The sequence below is a fragment of the Papilio polytes genome, unplaced genomic scaffold (assembly GCF_000836215.1).
Source record: "Papilio polytes unplaced genomic scaffold, Ppol_1.0 DF824102.1, whole genome shotgun sequence".
In the NCBI taxonomy this organism is placed as follows: domain Eukaryota; kingdom Metazoa; phylum Arthropoda; class Insecta; order Lepidoptera; family Papilionidae; genus Papilio; species Papilio polytes.
In genome coordinates, this window is record NW_013525102.1 from 516,222 (window position 1) to 536,581 (window position 20,360).

Consider the following 20,360-nt stretch of genomic DNA (forward strand, 5'->3'; position numbering starts at 1 on the left):
TACCTACGAAGTTTGATAATGTCAAAGACTCATAGGCATTTGAATGTAGTAACTAAATTTTTTGTAAAATGTCAATCCTAAATTAGATATTTAATTTTTTTTACGTAAAATGTAAGTTTTATATAAGAATAAACCTGGTAAGAACCTTTTCTTATTTTAGCTGACGCATTTGACGATCGTTGCAAAAGGTCTTCGCCCTGCAAAGAAAGTCTGCTTACATCGATGACATAATTGCATAAATTTCCAATTAAAATACAACTTTTTAAAGGCTTCCAGTAAGCCTCTAAACGAAATACACTAACTACTTTTTAGAACGATTGCATAACCGATAATTGGTTTTTATAATAAATGTAACAGGTAGATTCCAATGTTTAGATTACAAATATCATGTAACAGAAAACACATAATTAATTGAACAGGTTAATTCATAATCTTGATTTCAGTTATGATTTCTAAACGTCATAAAAAAGAAGAATGTAATCAAGTAACTGCCAAAAGCCATAAAAATAATTTAGGAAAATCAATGTTTATTGCTTGTGAACAATTGCATCCTTGATCTGTTTTTTTCGTACAAGCATTGTGAGGCTCTGTGCCGTTGTTAAAGATAAAACAAAACACAAGACATGTAATTTCGTTCGCATTCCAGAGAAGCTTGTGCTAATTTCTTAACGTCGAGACATTAATAAAAACATCAACGATAATCACGGTCTTAATAAACGTATTTATACCATAATTAGGTCTGTACACAGCGCTACCAAATACGGAGTTCAAGCAGGGGCTTTCTAAAGTCGGTCATCCTATCGGATTTAAAGAATCTGGTCAGCTGTGTCTTGGTGCACGCCTGTCAGAGATCAACGCTCCCATTGTGTCGGAGTAGGTAGTGACAGAGGAAATTAGGCTCCGGATTCCACTGATATTTTCGTGAATACGAAAAACGCTCGCGGGGCGGGCGGCTGTAGCTACACGCGTATATATAGAAGTGCACAGCTGCGCGCCGCCCAGTCGTCCGTTGAAGCTTCACGAGATACGACGTATAACTCGCGCAGAGCTTTCTGTCGACATCAAATAAATCTACAGTTAGCAAGAACAGCATTTGATATCAGTGTTAGTTTTAAATTATAGTGTATAGTGACCAGTCTGCCGATAGTGTCTACGTACCGGCCGGCTTCATATCAACGTACCGGCTTTGAGCCCGTTTTCGCTAACGATATTTGTTTTAATCAGGTAAGTCTGAATTTGACATTTCATTGTTATTTACATTCATTTCCTATGTGTAAGTTCAATTTATTTTAGCTGTTAACTAAAAGATACAAGAAAAACTCGAAAAAGTTTACAGATTGATGTTGTATACATTCGTTTTAATATTACGAGTCTTTTGTTTGACAGTGCAACGACACGACGTTTTTTGTTTTGGAATTGTAACATGTAGACAGTAAAAATTTCTAAGTAAATATTAAAGACAATGTATTTTTTTTATATTTATTGTAAACCAATATTTACGAATATCTAGTATTATAATCAGGTCAGACATGAAGTTTAAAGTAAATGTATTATGATTTATAGCAATAATGGTAATATTAGATGATAAATTTAATGTATATGGAGGTAATATTTCTTAAATAACATCATTTCACATAAATCAAGTAGCATGCTACGAGTAGTTGCTACGAATATTTACATTTGTCGCAACGAACTGTTGTAATGCACCTTGTTGTGTGCGCCTTTTATATATCTTAATAGAATAAATTATTAATTATTTATGAAAAATTCAAATAAAAAAAAACTATAATAAACATTAAAAGACCTGATTGCGTTCTTGCCGCTTATATTTATTGTTTTTTAGTTATTCAGCTGGAATTTTAAAAAGCGTTTTTTAACATTTTATTTGAAATATTAAATGACATTAACATAACACTTACCTTTCAAGATGCAGTTGGACTGCATATGTGTACTTAATAAGGTAAAATGTGAAACTTTAAAAATAAACTGAATATTTTATCTATCTCAAAATCTGGAATATTTCACCGACACGTGCCGACGTTTGACCTTTAAACGCAACAATCGATATTGCACAGTTGTTGTTGAACTTTGACTGCACGGTTTTCGGAAGGGATATGCTTTATGAAATATTATTTCCACATTTCGCACGGAATTAAAAAACCTAAGTAGCCTATATCCTATTCTAAATAATAATCTATCTCTATTCCAAATGTAATATAGATCATAATCGTTTAGCTCTTTTTTATTATGTGGTAATGAACATCCCTACATCCAAACAATCGCATTTATAACTCTGCTAAGATGTACGATCTACAAACATGTGAGTCAGTTCTCTCGTACGCAATATTATGATGTACTCTCAGAGAAAGCCGCAGAGATTTACAGATGCAATATGATCTCAACAATCAAAACAAACTCGGGCCTAAATCTGGTATGGACTGCTCGGACCATGTGTCTGGCTATGTTGTAGAATTTCTTCGTGTTGTTCGCGATTTTAGTTTATTTGTTACTCGCGACTTCGCTCGTGTGAAATTAAAAAAAATAATTAAAATAAAGCCTATGATACTCAGTGATAACACAGCTTTTTAATGGTGCAAGAACTTCTGAAATCGGTCCAGTATTTTCCGAGTTATTATAATAGATACAAAAATCCAAAAAAGCAATTATTTCCTCTTTTTAATATTAATATAGATTTTAACCAAAAATAGTAGCAAATTATTTACTTTAATTACATTTATTTCAGTACTTATTTACCCCAAATCAAGGGATTAAGCCAAATTTAAATTCGTATACGGAGCAGTGTGGTTTTACCGCCGCCATTTTCAATAGCATCCGTTGCAATTAATGAGTTCCGAATTCAAAAATTAGATCATAAGCTGAGTCGCCAAGGAGTCGCCGGTCAGGTACGGCTTATGGAAACAAACGAGCGACTCAAAAATTCCAAGCGATTTGGCGGCGGCTTTAAATGCCAAGAAATTATTGTCTTAAGTTTAAGAAAAACAAACTTAAAATTATATTACTGCTAACCGTTTCATGGTCACTTAGTAATGCTTTAGTATAGATCTGTAAGCTAATTTTTTATTAAGTAATTCAACTTTTACAAAAGCTGAAAAGTAACCTTTTGTTAAAAATTTTAATTAATTAGTATTCCTTTAAGAGTTAAAATCATTAATATTTCAAACCATTTAAAAATAAAACATTAACATTTAACACACAACAGTAATTACGAGGTAACCAAATACCTCGGTATTTTCCTAGCGCCGGCATTAGCGCCGCGTAGGCTCCCCGCTGTTCATACATTTTCATTATCTGCCTGAAACGCGGACAGAATAAACTCCCGAGCCACTTGTACTGATAAATGGCCGTCAAGTACTTTTCCAGGCACGTTAATGGAGTGATTAGGCTTTAATATACGTTGAAAACAGATCCTGAAGTAGTAAAATTAATTGAAAAGAAAAACATAAAAAAAAACTGGAAATTAGTATTCCCTGTTAGCAAAATAAGTTGGTAATTGGAACCTAACTTACATCTATACTATTATAAAAAAGCGTAAACATACACTTCTTTGTTGCCTAAGATGTCAGCAATCTCAGCATATTTTCGAAAACTCTTTTTTTAATAAAAAGCCCTACACTTATCTCACGCTTTAGGATATCTATTTTCACGCCGTTAAGTTAGGGGTAAACATTTGGGATAAAGACCCTAATGTGGGAAAGAGACCATAAGTTGTTGCCAACATGAAGGAAGCAAGGTTGCCATGATTTGACATCATGTATGACATTTGCAATTGATAATTTGACAAATGTAAACAATAAAATAAAATTTTCATAATTTCATGCGGATGAAACCGCACGGGAACAGCTAGTGTAGTATATTATAGTAATTTAATTTCGTACATAAAGTAGTCGACCAGAATATATCGTAATATTACATAGTGGTAATTAGAATAATTTAAATTAAACAGATTTATATTAAAGCTATTTAATTTATAATCGAATCCAATTAAACACAAACATCTCCTGATTTGGAGTTGTTATCGACAAGCGATAAAGAGCGCAGTGTATCAAAGCCAAGGATCTCGACATTGCCAACCGCATGATGAGTTACAGCTCTCAGCGGTTGTAAAATGACGTAATGTAACCTACGCGAATACTCAGAGCTACATACAAGTTCTCATTGTATGTACGCTTTATATACGTTTCATTACAACACATAATTCAAACTAGCTTTTGCCTTTAAAAATAAACAAGTAGCAATATGTTTTTCCAGACTATCCTTTACATCTACCCCAAATTTCAACGAGATCCGTTCAGCAGTTTGGGCTACAAACTCTAAAAAACATCCATCCATCTAAACTTTCCAATTTAGTATATTAGTACGATGAAGACGTTTACAAATCAGTTTAAAGCACATTCGTTAAGATAGTTAAAAAATTAAATCAATCAATAAATATTAAAAAGAAAAGTTAAATTCAAAGGAAGCGTTTCAATATTTTTTACGCAACAGACGCGTCTTTATTGAGAAATATTCGATCGTACAATATAAACAAAAAACAAACGTTCTGTTTAATAGTAGTGAAATTATACTTCAACTGTGGAATTCGTCAATAAAGTTATTTTTTTATTAGTATATCGTCTAAGAATATCAGTTGATTTGATTTATGAGTAACGAAGCGACTACGCAATGATTTTAGACGGCCACTGATATCAATCACAAATCAAATCATTCGCTTTTGAAGCGTCTTTCATCTTTTGATTTCATTTAAAATTGTTTTATTGCAAAAAAACTCTTAATTTTAGCAGAGAAAAGGTGATGTTTTGTTGAGTCCATTTACACCACAATGTTAAAATTTTTCTGCTATTTTATCCACTATTATAACCCTATTCAAATCTTAATTTACTAATAATAAATCCTTTCCGTTCAAAAACACACATTTTATTGACAAAATAGCATAGTATCGAATACATTCTTCATCATAAATTCATCAGTGTGTAAAAATAATTTGGGATTGATCTCAGTACGTGCGTATCTAAACAAATGCATGATGTATTTTTAAGAATGTTAAAGTTAGAACAGTTTTATGTATCCTCTATCTGACTGAATCCGAAGCAAACGTACAAGTATCTGTAACTCAGTCACATTTGATGTGTACAAATTGTTGTTATACAGAAATACATTCTGTTTTGTATGTATCGGAAAATTTTCAATGAATTACACATTGGTTGCAGCACGCCCACATCGCTAGTTTATATTCTATCCAGTCAGTTCATTAAAATAACTGCGTACATGTTTTGTATAACACCACTTTATCGTAGCCTACATTATATTAAAAACTGCGTAATCTTAAAATAATGAGGTAAGCAGAGCTGATAGAAAAAGTACAGAGTTTATTTAGCTTATCAATGATTATTTTACAATGCAACCACCAGGAACGCTATATGGGAACTGTTAAGAAGAAATCGGTACCGTGCCGCAGTAGCAGCGCAACACTAGATCTTTGGCGTACAGGTCCCGTCCCTATGACATCTGTCAATCAAAAGTATTAAGGGTAAGCGCACCATTTCTGGCGGGAATCGGTAGACTGAGTATAATTACGTTATTACAATTACAACATTGTCTAGAAGCGCTAAGGGCATGATTTAGTGTAGTGTTGCTAAAATCAAAAGACCCTGAGTAGGATGGTAAGTCTTTCATGTTCGTTTGAGAGTCTTACACAGGGCAGAAACTATAACCGTTACTACAAGGTCACATTTTTATTACCCATATAAAATGAATACGAGCAAAGGTATTAGGGATTTCAAACGAAGCTACGAAAAAACAACGCGTTTACACATTAAATTGAAGACCTTGGGTAGTGTTTAGATAAAAAATTAAAACACTTCCGCGTGAACAGTCTGCAAAGACACTTAAACTGTTAAAATACTTTTTATTTGAAATTCCGCAGTTATTTTTAAAACATCAATAGATACAAGTCGTCACTATATTAATTTAGATCTAGTTGATAGTGTGACACCATGCTTTGTCATTTAAAAATTAAAAAAAAATAACTGATTCTTTCACTAATGATAATCTAATTAGCCATTAGAAATGCGTACCCTTTCAACATCTTCCTTGGTTATTTAGAAGATACTTTTTCTTGCAAATAGTTCAATTGGTTTAATATAGAAGCGATAAACAAACTTGAACAGTTAACAGCACTTAAGATCTATATTCGCATAGCAATGCGGAAATGGAACCAACAAAGCTTGCGCTGGGATTGCAGCCTAAAGATGGCAATAGAGGTCAATGTACTACACTTGTTAGCAGCTACTATACAGATATGCTTTGTACAATCGTTAAAAAAACAAGTGGTTAGTTTCAGTATATTTATAGTCAGCGCCATATTCAATGTATAAAAGATCTGTGGCCATATTACGTGATCTCAGAAAGATGTTAAATATTTTAAGTTTTTTTTTGTGTCAATTTATGAGATGGTTTTTTAGTCTGTACATGAAATGTTAATTTTAAAATTCCTACGTAACTACTCTACGAAGGCGTACAAATTGAAAATAAACTTTAGAAAAAAAAATAAGTTTTGATTTACATTCTCTAGTTTTTTATTGGTCGATAAAATCCGTGACATGGCTATCGTTTTAATGAAGTCGAAATAACATGTGGTTGAGAATTCGCGAATTAGCTCCGCGGTTGTTGAGGGTTTTTGTGCTGAAAACATGACGTAAAAATTGTTTATATAGGCGAAGGACGACAATAAAACGATACGACACGATACGAGATCGCAGTCGAAAGTCCTCATTAGCCCAATTTCTCAGCCTAACCTCACACGACTCGGCCAAACATTGTGCAATAACTGGGTGAAACAGTATTGTTAGGTCCGAATCTAGGTCAAGTTTACAACCTTAAAATCGACCTACAACTCCTTGTAAATCTTTCATGTGTATTCTAATTTTCATCAGGAATCTACCGGCCCTTAGTCATAACATCGTGTCTTACATACTCTTAAATGTTACTTCTACATTAAATGTTCGTCGAGTCCGGATGAATAATGTATACAAAAATACTCTATCAAAAAGAACGAGATACAAGCCAATGTAAAAGACTTGTGTTTATAATAACAATTTAAATTTAGTTTGATACTGTTAACATTGAACTTTTGTTTGTCTGATGGAACAAAGGTTCCGATGTGATGGAACGCAGGGCCGGTATCGCGACAGTGAAAAAGTATTATAGGTCAAGCTCAGGTATATTCGAAACTTTATTCTTTTTCATACCTGTTAACTGTTTTAACCTCGGCTATATTAATAACTTTACGTTTATATTTTTGTGAATCCATGAATGAAGATTGATAGCAATGTAGGAGTTTATTGAGGTGTTTTAAAACAAAATGTTTGAATGTTTTTATCATCGAAAATAATTTTTAAGGTTCGTTATTTCACTAAAGTAAGAGCCTAAAATACCTTTAAGGATAATGACTTAAATTACAAATTTCAATTTGACGAGATTAGCACATTTAATTTTATTATTTTGATATATCATATTACTGATGTTCAAACAATAACATTCAAACGAATAATTATGTATCTGCTTATATATCTATGCTATCACCTAATATGTTTGGACGTTGCATTTATCTTATCAAAGTATATTATATAGGAGATATTATTTCAGGTCTATAAATAAACAAGTTGATCGACGTCACTGACAGTTTACCTTGGCCAAAAATATTGCAATAGTTAATCCTACGAAAGTCTATATCCTATAAAAATCTATCAGCTAATAAATTCGATCGAAATTTGTACGAATCAGACGGACTATTGTTCTAATACTTCATTCTTACAATTATTAATGATATACTATGTACACTTAAATTAGTCAGAATTCTTTTTAATTTCCTTTTAAAAGATCATTACCGTGCAATCAGTACCTTACTAACTATAGATTAATCCAATAAATATTAACAACTACGTTTAAATGAATATTTAAAAAAGAAACTAGTGTTGCATCTTATTTTTATTTGAGTACTTCATAAAAAAAATAATTGTTCTATTACATTTGTAGTATGGAATCTCCTAAAGCTTATCGTCAACAAAATAATCAACACAATCTATATAATCTATAGATAACCTTGTAATAATCAATATGTTGACGTAGCGATATCAAGGTTCGTGTTCAAGGAACAGTATTCGGACCTTGAATGCATGGGAGACATTCAGGGTAGACAGATGTCGCAAGGGCACGTCCTCGAAATGAGCTTACGGTACTTATGTATCGGTCTCTGAGGATCAACACTCAATATCACTAAGCCTTATAATGTTGCACAAATGCCAGACCTTGTGTCAGATCGAATCGATTAACTTCCCCTCGGAGTATAACTTTATTGTTTTGTGTTTGTGATGTTTCCTTGTTTTCTTTCGTCGTGTTATTGTAACAATCTTCAGATCATATTAAATTACTAATTAATTTATTTATGTTGACGTTTCACTAGCCTTTAGCACTTATAACATAAACTACTACAAACAGTTAATGATTACAAAGAGATTAGTGTAGGACCAAGACACAAATCTACACTAATGGTAACTCAACTAACGATTAAAAGATTTCTGATTGTAGCAATAATACGAATTAACCTTATCGTTCTATTCTGCGAACAAATTACTAAAATTACATTTTATGGCTTTAAAAAAATCTTCGTTTTTGATGGGAAGTCGGCGACACGTTTTTTATAAGTCGCATTCAGACGCCACCGAAATATATTTATATTGGCGCCAAACGTAAATAAATCCTTGTTCCGTCGCGCGACAATTACGCACTGGTTTTAGGGTTCCGTGGATAATATTTATCAAAAACATAATAAATTTGAAAAGACAAAAGTATTCTAAATAGTCCATGTTAAATAGAAAATAAATTAATTTCATATTCTTGTGTTGTTATAAATCTAGACGGTGATTTCTGTTTGGTTTTAATTTTGAAATTAAGTCGATTTCTATCATTATGATTTAAGTGAGGGTGGATGATTACGATGAAACAAAGCCACAGATTAAAAGATAACAATAAAAAGATTTTTTTTTATTTGACACGAAGTATTTTGTTACAAAATATTACCGTCGCAAAGTTCACACAATTTTAAGTTTATTATTTATTTTCCAGTAAACAACCTGTTTTATTTCTTTACTTAAAAGACATCTTTATTTCAATGCCAAACAAGTACTTTTGCCAAAAGTTTTTTAACTGATTTTTATTCCTTTTAAAACAAGATCAAAAAAGTATAATTATGTGAGCACCTTGTTAGTACTAAATTTTGCAGTTACACGTTTAATATTTAAACATATAGTAGTACTCAGAATTATAAAACCTACGCTGATGGATGTCAAAGTACTGCGATATTAGATATTTTAATAAAAGTTTAGTGACTTTTTTAATCTATGGCCAAATACAAAAAGGGCATGTTATTTGTTCACAAAATTGAACTTGTGAATGAATGAAACTCGTAGTGCTTCCTAATTGTTAGTAAGAAGAGAGTAAATTAGTCGCATCTAGGGTTATTCAACCTGAGGTCGAGCCGGCGCTGACGCAAGCCGTCCATATTCTATTAATACTTCGCATGACCTTATATGTCATTCAATACAATCGTATATTGTTTTGTCGCTAACGTCTATTTTTACAAACCTACGATTCTTTCAATACTCTATGGTACGAGATCTACGAGTACAGCCTTACAAATAGACGGAATATAAAGTTAAACTCAGGAATAAACAGAGTATAAACAAGAAGTAACATTCTCTGTGGCTATGGTGACTAAACTAAATATTTTAAAATGATTCTCGACAAGATTTCATTCAACACTGTATGAAAGTATTTTAACGATACTTTAAATTTTCTTCTACATTATTTCAGTCTTGGCATGTAGTCGCATATTTGAAATACCTATTTGTAACGATGCACCTGAGACCATTCACAGCTTCCACCGTCACTTGTTGTAAAGTTACTTTAGTGTTTACAAAAATAGTAAATTAGACAGTACTGTGACGCTCGCAGTCCGTTCATAAAGGGATGTTGACGTCATACAAATCCAATTGCACCCAATAAACGGAAGTCATGACTGCCAACGAAGCAACCGACTTCATTGTGATTTAATTCTTGATATGTAATTAAACAGCTAATCGCAACCACATGTGTGGAAAGCTCATTGAAATTACACTCGAAATATACAAAATTGATTATCGCATTTCCGTTATAAACCAGTTTTTACTGCTTTATAAAATAAAATAAAAAACTAGATAGAGTTAATACTGGCCAGAGTAGTAAATTTTTGACAAAGTAAAGTAAAAAACTAATACAATTGTAGCGTACGAATAGACCACAAAAACCTTTGAAAATATCTCGAGTTGATTATCGCATTTCCGCCATAAACTATTTTTACTGCTGTATTAAATAAAATAATCTAAATAGATCGACATCGGCACATGTTGGTGTATAAATTATTCCTGGCAGGTAGAGAGATAAAAAAATATATACTTCAATAAGTTTTATCGTTTCAGAGTCGAGTATAAATCAGAATCATGAGGGACGAGCGTGCCGGGCCGCCGCGTGTCCGCATCGCCGTCATCGGGAGCACCCGCGTCGGCAAGTCAGGTGAGACACGTCGCGTCGTAAACAAAATACCTAACACTTATCCCCCATTCATTATAATTACTACCACATTTACTTCACACTGTGCTCCATTAAGAATTCTTAGCTGTTGACGTCATAGCAATTAAAATAATTGCGTGATATTAGTGTTTTTTTTTTCTTTTAACAGTTATGGTTGATGGTATCAGTTTAAAAGTCAGTTGCCAGATCTGTTTGTTCTAGAAGCTTTCGCTACAAATCTGTTCTTACTAAGTTAGTCTTTCATTACCGAAATGACTACCCCAGTTGTTTCCATTCTTTTGAAACACAATATTCGTTTTAAATACTTAAAACTGAAAGTATTTGGGTAAACCTTTTAATGTGACATAAATTATTTTTCTTTTAAAACCTTCCGACTTTTTATTGATTACATCTCGCGACCCAAATGGCGGTGAGTGCCTATCATAATGTGAAAGGTTTACGGTCGACGGGAAGTATTTTCAGTGTGCTCACTTTATTATAATTTTATGAAACATGAAGCAACGCTCAGTTCTACTTTCTTTTACGTTTATGTTAATCCGTCTGGATATTTGTACAAATTCATACAACATTTATTTAGGACTTTGGTCAGAACTTTTTGTTTTGAACATAATTTGCTTCTTTGTTCCACTTTTGTTTTTGTAATTCAAAAAAAAATAAAGCTTATTACCTAAATGTTTGTCTATTACATCATTCAAATATAAAGAAGCCATATCAATTAGCGAACGAAAGTAATTCCAAGAAATGAACTTTTTAACAAGTTCCGGTGAAGAACTTAACATTTAGGAGGTTTCGGAACTCATAATGTTAGGCAAATATAACATCACATATTTGATATTTACATTTCAATTTCCTCTGCAATTGCTTCACATAACCTAGAAAATGGAACGTTCGAGATAAGCAAAGGAAACAAGATGGCTGACCTACATGAAATTACATAAACCACAACAAACGGAATGACCGAATCAACGAATGATGTAACACGAACTACGACCGGATTTTCGTAAACAAACTGAAAACCTAAAACAATCAATCCATTTTCATATTCGCGACTCGTAAATGTCAATCAGGATTGCCAGGTTTTAAAACAATTAACAATACGCGAAATGTTTTGGCTTATAGAGCCAGCGTGTGCGCTAGAAATATAAAATGGGGCGTAGCTCTATTGTTTGAAAACAAAAAAATCCTTGGCTCACACATCTGATGCGGGTAGCAGATGTTTTATAATTGATTCACCGCTGTCTACTTGGGATGTTGAACTTATATCTTTTACGCTTTTAATTCTCATGATACAAAATATAAATATAATGACACTATTTCCTTGCTTTAGTATAGCGTAGTATTTAATTATTGCGAAATCATAGATAGTTTAAAATTATCTGATAACAATGAATGTTGTACTCAAAGTTACTTTCTTGTTACAGCTTTGATCGTTCGGTATCTGACGAGGAGATACATTGGAGAATATCATTCAAATACAGGTTAGTAAATTACTACAATTTATGCATTTGGAACAATTTTAATTATTATTTAAAATTGAATTTTTGAATTAAGAATGAAGGTTTTTAAATAAAAGAATAAAAAATTATAGTTATGATTTCGTAATACTCATATGGTTTGCAGTTTTTGTTTTTTTTTTAGTAATTATTTAGATTGTTTATTTCAAAATTAATCATATAACTAAGTAATTGATATTTTTTCTAAACAGATCTCCTGTACAAACAGACGGTGCCAATAAATGGCACACCAGTTGAACTGGAGGTCATTGACGTCTCCGGTTCCAACACTGACAAATTCCCAGCAGAACAGGTAAAAAAACAATTCTTCTAACTTTATACTGAGGCAGTAGTAATGGTATTAGTAAAGGTTTTGCTAGAGACTTGATATCTTTACGATAGTCCATTTGTGCAATGTAAATTTTCGTATGTAGGTTAATCCAGTTCAAGCCGGGACCTTGTTGAGCAGTCAATCATCCTCACCTTCACAAAACAAGTGCGAACTCGAAACGTTGAACGACCTTTTGGCCGCTCTAAACAACAACACGCTCACTAAATCACACAGTCGAGAATAACTGCGATTTCACCAGATTCATTCCCGAGGCCATGTTATTGCACTTTTATATTCGCAGAGCATCACAACACTGGCTGGATCACGCTTTTATCACCTTCGGAACTATTATAAGTGTAACAGTTTTCGCTGGGAATCGTATAAACATATTAAAAACATCAGGAAATGTTTATTGCGTATTAGTTATACGTTGGATACACGCTTGAATAACAAGTAGCCTAGTTCCGGATTTCTTCCCGAGCTCTTTGATTTAGCTAACCCACTTATCACTGAGCTCGCATTCGTCTTGTCTACCATTTGACTCGGTTACATTTATATGTCTTTACTATAGTAATAAGTTGGGATCGATTCTGAAGAATGTTGTAGTGGACCCTTCCTCAAACAAATCAAAGATTAAACGAAGTCTGAAACTGTTTTATGTCAGTGCAACTGGGTTAATCGCCACTAATAATTCTAGCGCCGGGAAAATGTGCTCTAACACTACGTCCTAGTGACCGGGCCACGCTGTGACTCACACTGTTTACACTGCTTCGGTAATAATTGTACTCTACGTTTTACTCTTTGAGTGTGATTTTGATAATCTTTGTTTACGACTTGCATTGTTCAAACGAAACCGCGTATAAGTTTAGTTCTTTGTACTTGTTAACTTTTTATAAATTTTTCGCCGTCCGCACTCACCTCAATCCTGTGGATTAGCGCTGCCAAAAATCGCAAAACGTAAAAGTTTTATTTCTGATTCGAGCCTCGGCTATCGTCAGTTAAAAATAATGTTTCCGCATTAACGCCGCTGTAAAAATAAGGCATTCTAGATTCGAATTACTTCTCGTATCTAATTAAAAAAAACGATTCAGCTGTTACTTGATGGTCCTTTTTATAGTCGGAGTTGTAGTCCCTTAGAACTTTATTTTATTTTGATTAATTCACAGAAGAAAAATAGATACGGAAAATTTTTAAATTTGAAAATGTAGATAATATTTTATCCTCCTTTTTACTTGAATTATTGACATTATAAATCAGTCTGCCGCATAATTCTTGCTGGCCATTATTAGGCGCCAAAGAGAAATAATATTTGTTTTTGGTTTCGTAATATAACGGTTAAAAGGTAAATATAAATGGGTTTTTTAATATTTTTAAATTGTTTAATACTTCCTTGAAAACTTACAATAAATGTTGTGGAAGACATCCATTATTTTTTAGTTATTTCAGTATTTATTACAATATATATAATTACTTTTATACTATATTTTTTTATTAAAATTTAACGAATTTTTATTTTGTAACAGGTCATTAACATCGGAACAATCCCATTTATTAAAAACATCATTAAGAATAATTTATTCATTCTTACGATATAAAGCTTTCGTTTAATAAACAAGAACAGATGAATAATGACAATATGGCGGAAACGCTTCGTATTCTACTATTCAGGGTGCGCCCGTGAATTACTCCAGAGCTATATTTAAACAAGAATTCCAACTCCGACACACTAATTAATCATGCATAGCCACATGTATGAGAATATTTCTATATGTAATGCCATATTACTATAAATCAAAATTAATTATTTTTTCAGTATTAACTTATTTTAAAACCATATGGTGCATATAACAGTTATGACTATACGTTTTTTGGTGGTGAATTTATACGATGTAAAGAATAATATTGTTAAACATTGAGAGGCTTGCAAGTCATTGTATGTGACATTCAAATGCCGAGAAATATGTAAAAACATTGCAATCTCTTTCTTTCAGTTCGCCAAGAACAGAGATAGCACGTTTTAGTATATTTCTGTAGACGCAAGAAATTCACAGAAAAAAGTAGATACAGTATACATATAATTATTTTTCACATAGTAGTTGTACGTAGCAGTTCAATATCTATGAAAACAAAATTCTATGCTCTCTTTATTATGTTCTCCGGAGTTAAAAACGTATGAGGAAGACCGTGAAACTAAGAAAACTTTAGAGGCTATTAAATTGTGATAGCGATTTGATACAACGTACCTCACGTATAGCTCTCATGCTTAACAATAAAACATTCAGAAAAGTCAAAGTCGAACAGTTTACTAGTGAACATTATACATCTCGGTTAATTTACGTATCCATAAAACTTAGACATACGTGAAATTATTCATACTGTATATTGCATTATATCACCATCAGTCTCTACATTGCTTAACCTGTATTCAGCAATTGTCAGCAAAGTTTGATACTTGTATTTTTGCACATTAAAGCAATTTTGTGGGAATTTATCGCATGATGATGTATTTTGAAAGCGCCACAAAAAGCTAAACAAATGACTGACAGCGTGGGTAGTTTGTAGTTTCCCAGTTTTAAATCCTGGCACAGTTACTTTGCTACTTCCTTATAACTACGTTTACTAACTTATGCTAATTAACAAAATTCACACATTGCCAAGATATTTTCGAACACGGATGTTGCACAGATATCTTTTTAAACACGAAAGATTGGAATTAACAAGGTCATTTGTGTTAGGGATTTATTCAGGAATGTTTGAAGTACGCCAACACAGTTGTTACCGTATATTGTTATCGTAACTAATAATAGTTTTAAACGTAACTTTACTTGCGCAAGTCTAGACAAATAGTACCAGCACATGAGTAAAGCGTACGATTTTGTCTAATCTGTGGCACAAGTATCCATGACGCTCCAATTGCTTTAAATTTATCCATATAAATTCAAACATAGTACTTACGTGTAGATGCCATAGCCAAAATAAGTGCGATACTATGGTTTTCTATCGATGTCTGTTTGAAACAAGTTCGTTCGGTTACGGTTTAAAACTAGCAAAACTATATGAAAAACGCTATCAAATAAATCGTGAACATTTGTTATTACAACGCACGTTTTCTTGACGTGAAATAAAAACATTTCACTGTTTATGGTCGTAGTTACTAATATCTAGTACGTCCTAGCAGCCAGTCTGTCTGCTTCTATTTTGTCGACGCTTTGTCAGTTTGCACAAAAAAGTACTTTTGTACTCAAGTTTTTTCTTTGTGAATTTCACCTGAAAAAGTAGCTCGAATGTGAAACTCGAAAAAAAAAACATGGACGGTACAGAAACTTGTAAATATACTTGTATTCATATATATAACTAGCTTTTATCCCGCGACTCCTTCAGCGTGGAATTAAAAAAACGAAAGTGAGTAGCCTGTGTATTTTTCTAGGACAAATTTCATCGAAATCCGTTCAGTCGTTTAGGCTACAAACTCTAACAAACATCGCATTTATAATATTAGTATGAGAAATATTCTAACGAAATAAAAATGAAAGTATAAACTAATTTTTCTAGCTTTTTAATTAAGTTTACTATAAAATTTAACGAACTACTGTATTGACAGTTAACGTATTATTGTTACAGATCCAATGGGCAGACGCTTGCTTATTAGTTTACTCCGTAACGGACAGAAGCAGTTTTGAATACGCTACAGAAGTACTAAACACATTAAAGAAGAACCCACCTCACGGCAGCCCAGCGCACGGCGCGCCCTCTGCCGCCATGCCTCTAGCACTTCTCGGAAACAAGACTGATTTGGATCACTTAAGACAGGTAAGGAACTTTTTTAATTTATTTTTCACTAGCTGTTGCTCGCGACTACGCCCGCGTGAAATTAAAAAATGTATCCTATGTTACTCACAGATAAATTACCTTTTTAACGGTGATAGAATTAAAAGTCGGCCCAGTAGTTTTTGAGTTCTTTCAATACATACAAAAAACAAATCTTTCTTCTTTTTAATATTATTAGTATTAGTATAGATTAAAAGCATTATGTTTTAAGTAATTTAGCACCGTCATTAAAGTTTTAGATCTAATTATATGCCCTTTACAAACATTTCAAAGATCAAATCTTTAATTTCATCAAATTGCCAGTAAATGCCATTACGTAGGCGTCTTCATTTCTTAATTGTTTGAAGCCTTATTTAATATTAATCCAACATTAACAAAACTCAAGGACAAAATAAGTATCATTTACTTTCATTGACGCATTACTAGTAAACGCTAATTGCTTGTCAAGGACAGGAACATAGATGATTAGGTTGAATGAAGTCGAATAAAAATATCAAGGTTTCAATTCAAACTTATTCCAAAACATATCTATACTAATATTATAAAGAGGAAATATTTGTATTTTTTGTATGTATTTAAAGGATTCAAAAAATACCTGGCCGTTTTTAAAAAATCTCTCACAGTTAGAATGGTAATTTATAGTCTTGTGTAGTACATGTACGATGTACTAAAAAGTAATGTTACTCAGCACTGTACTAAAAGTAACGTTACCCAACGGCTCCTGTTAATCGGACATTTGGCACTTTTAGTACACTACAAGATATCGGTGTTCGCTTCTTCGTTGTTTAATTTGATTGTATATTTGCCAGATTGAAGCATCCACCTTTGGTAATAAGAATCAAAAGTGGATTAAATCATTTATAACTTAAATTTATTTTCGCTAATAACATATGATTGACCCTGCTTAAAATTTGATGTGAAGTAATCTATAACCATTGTTATATTCTATTCATGCTATTGTCTTCTCACAAATCTGAAGTACTAAGGGTACTAAAAGTGTGTACTAGTACGGTGTACTAGTACGTTTTCCCAATGGTACTAGTACGGTGCGCACTTGCAGATGTCCGATTAAGCCCAAGACTAGTAATTTATCTGTAACATAGGCTACATTTAATTATTTCATGCGGACGAATTCGCGAGCAACAATTCTTTCATATTAAAAACAAATGACTGTAAAACTGTTCAGTGTCTGAAAACAAAAGAATGCGTGTATACAATATTATTTACATTTTCTGTTCGTCTCGTCTCACATACACGTGGCAGAGACAATATTGCAAAACTTTTGACACGTAGACAATGGCGTAGGCAACGTCCTTGTCAGCTCCATTGAGATTTGCTCGCTACACTAGAATCTATTCAAAGTTCGACTGTACTTTACTTGAAAATCTTTTATATGGTAAAAGCGAATATTTCCTGTTATCCTGAATGTTTTAGAAAAAGATAGTTTTTTTACTGAAAAACTTATAAAATAATTTGCACTTTATAATTTTTTGGTTAGGCAATAATATGTTATCTGAGTTTTAGTTTAATAAAATTACAATAACATACGTATAATTGTACTGGTTTTAATCACTTTACGAATAATAAAAACTCACTAAATATTATACTTTTGTATCTCTTTCCTTATTTGTCTATTCAACTATCCTACTATTATAAAACGAGAACGAAATTTGTAAATAATTTTATGTGTTAAATTCATAGTGAAAAGCGTTCAAAATTTTAATGCAATGTTGATTCATATATGAATCATCTTGTGCACTAGAATCTTCCAATTTGTTTGTAAACGAATATGAGTAATTTTTTTAATATAAAAATGTATTTGGGTGTCTCGGTTTTTATTTAAAGATTTCGACGCGAATCGATCGGTACGTTATTTTCGATGAAGCTCATGATCCCGATAACGATGTCTGATCGGTACAGAGAATTTTCATAATGTTTATTTGTACCGCTCCCGGCATTTTACAAATAATGCGCCGTATGTTCTCTTTATGATTGTTTATTGTCTGATATAATCTTTATTACGATTCACCTATATTAAAATATGTCAATAACACGTTAATAAATAATATTAATTTTATATGTCAAGTACCCATATCATATTACAAAATTGCGAACTACATACATGTTAAGAAATATCTCTAATTTTCAATCTTTAATAGTATTTCTGTTAATTCTTTAAAAATGTAACTTAACAAAATTGTTCCTTATATCGAAATACAGAACTATAATCTACTTTAAAAATATTATAACCGTAATGTCTCTCATGTTTATTCAAACACATATTTAATTGTCTCTTGTTTTCAGGTGCCAACCAAGGAGGGTCAGGCGATGAGCCAAGCGCACGGCGCGTCCTTCAGCGAGGCGAGCGTGGCCGACAACTCCGGTGACCTGTACCGCTGTGTTGACCGCCTCCTTGCCGACGTGCGTTTACCACAGCGTACTAGAAAGTTCTCCGTCACTAAGATGCTCGGCTCACTAATAGGTCAGTAGTTAAGTATTTTATACAATCAACGTAGTTTTCTAATGTTTGGAAGAGACCATCTTCGTACAGTATATATTATTCACGTTTTCGCTCTAAAGACCTTTCTATTTTAGGCGCATTATGCGAATTCTCAATGTGTTAGAGAATGAGGCGTTAACCATAAACGCCGTGCTATTTTATTGATGACTAAAGTCCTACATTTCACATTACTTATAAGAATTTCCTTTATCTTCAGGAACCACAGCGAACTCGAGCGGAGCGAGTCGCAGCGGATCTATGGTGGCGTGCCCGCGCGTGCCGGCACCTTCGCGGCCGCCGCTCGCCGCCGCCGCGCCCTGACCGCGCTGATGCTTAGCCGGCGCCTGGCTGGCTTGCCTCCCGGTGCCCTCACGGTTCACCTCCCCCACACCGCTCTCAGCAGGCATTTAAACAAACTTTTGGTGAAGGGAAGATCAAGTGATAGACTCTATATGGTGGCAACACATTGGTATCTGTTCTAGAAGTATTGTTACATTTTAATCACGATATGCGATTGTTTATATTTACCATGATGGAATACAATAAAAGCTGTCTGCCACCGTATTTCTAGTACAGTCACTATGGTATGTTTAGTAAACTCATTTAAGCAACCGTATTGTGCGATACGTATTTCTGATACCAGTATATCGGATCAGTATATCTTAAAAATGATTTTATACGAAACAAAGACTAAGAAAGTTATGAAATGCGTAATATAAGTGAACGTTACAAGGTAATGCCAGTGGTATATGATATATGGGGAGTATTTAGACATGGATCTTTTACCAAAAAATTTGGTGACTAGTCGTTAAATCAAACTCTATGTGTCGGAGCGTAGTTAGAGCTTTATCGTGTATCGCTTCTGAAAAATTTATATCTGATACTTGTATTGGCACATATCGTTGTCTCTGTTTTTTTAAAGATATTGTAAGAGATGACAGTATTTGTCAACACAAGTGTAATGGCAATCAAAAATCACTGTAACAAAGTGAATATTGTTTACAATATCTATGTAAAATACGTTCCATTTGTTAATTATGACAATAATTATGCAAAAAATAATATGAACGTATAAATTTGTAAATATCTTATTTATCAGTAGCTAATTGAAATTAAAAAGAAGATAATAGAATCTTTTGATGTTGCAAACTTTTTATGTTATAAATGACGAAGACGCCTGTACATATGTGCCAAAGATATCAATGTGCGATAATATCTTTATAATTATACATTTATAAATGTTCTGATTATACAAAATACTATATTATCATAGAAACTACACTTCTTATACCAAAGATGTTATTTTTTCTTTATTTGTATAGAAATTACCAAAGTGAATAGACACAATAGTACAAAAAAGAATTTTGGAATACTTCAAAAGTTTATTCCTATACATAATAATGATAGTATAATAATTGACATCTTAATGAAGTATTAAATCTGGATTTTTTTTAAATTGCATCCCCTGAACCATTGTAACCAAAGCGTTGTAACCCCTGAAAAAGTAAATTTCTAATAAAATAATTTTATTAGTAAATATTTATAACCTAACATTATTTTT

At 32.7% G+C, this 20,360-nt stretch overlaps 1 protein-coding gene across 1 annotated transcript; it reads left to right on the forward strand.

Moving 5' to 3' along the window:
* The first annotated feature begins 1,014 nt into the window (after nt 1-1,014).
* On the forward strand, nt 1,015-20,360 carry LOC106099763 (ras-related and estrogen-regulated growth inhibitor-like protein). The gene is made up of 7 exons (XM_013278409.1): nt 1,015-1,224; nt 10,536-10,629; nt 12,069-12,125; nt 12,353-12,453; nt 16,093-16,281; nt 18,604-18,781; nt 19,017-20,360. Exons 2-7 carry the CDS (start codon nt 10,557-10,559, stop codon nt 19,118-19,120), a joined length of 702 nt encoding a protein of 233 aa, XP_013133863.1. The 5' UTR covers nt 1,015-1,224; nt 10,536-10,556; the 3' UTR covers nt 19,121-20,360.

Bases quoted from the DNA above. Each gene is read 5' to 3' on its own strand.
- LOC106099763 (XM_013278409.1), top strand. From the start codon at position 10,557: ATGAGGGACGAGCGTGCCGGGCCGCCGCGTGTCCGCATCGCCGTCATC. The intron at 12,126-12,352 runs GTTAGTAAATTA...TTTTCTAAACAG, and splicing joins AGAATATCATTCAAATACAG to ATCTCCTGTACAAACAGACG. The intron at 18,782-19,016 runs GTCAGTAGTTAA...CTTTATCTTCAG, and splicing joins GATGCTCGGCTCACTAATAG to GAACCACAGCGAACTCGAGC.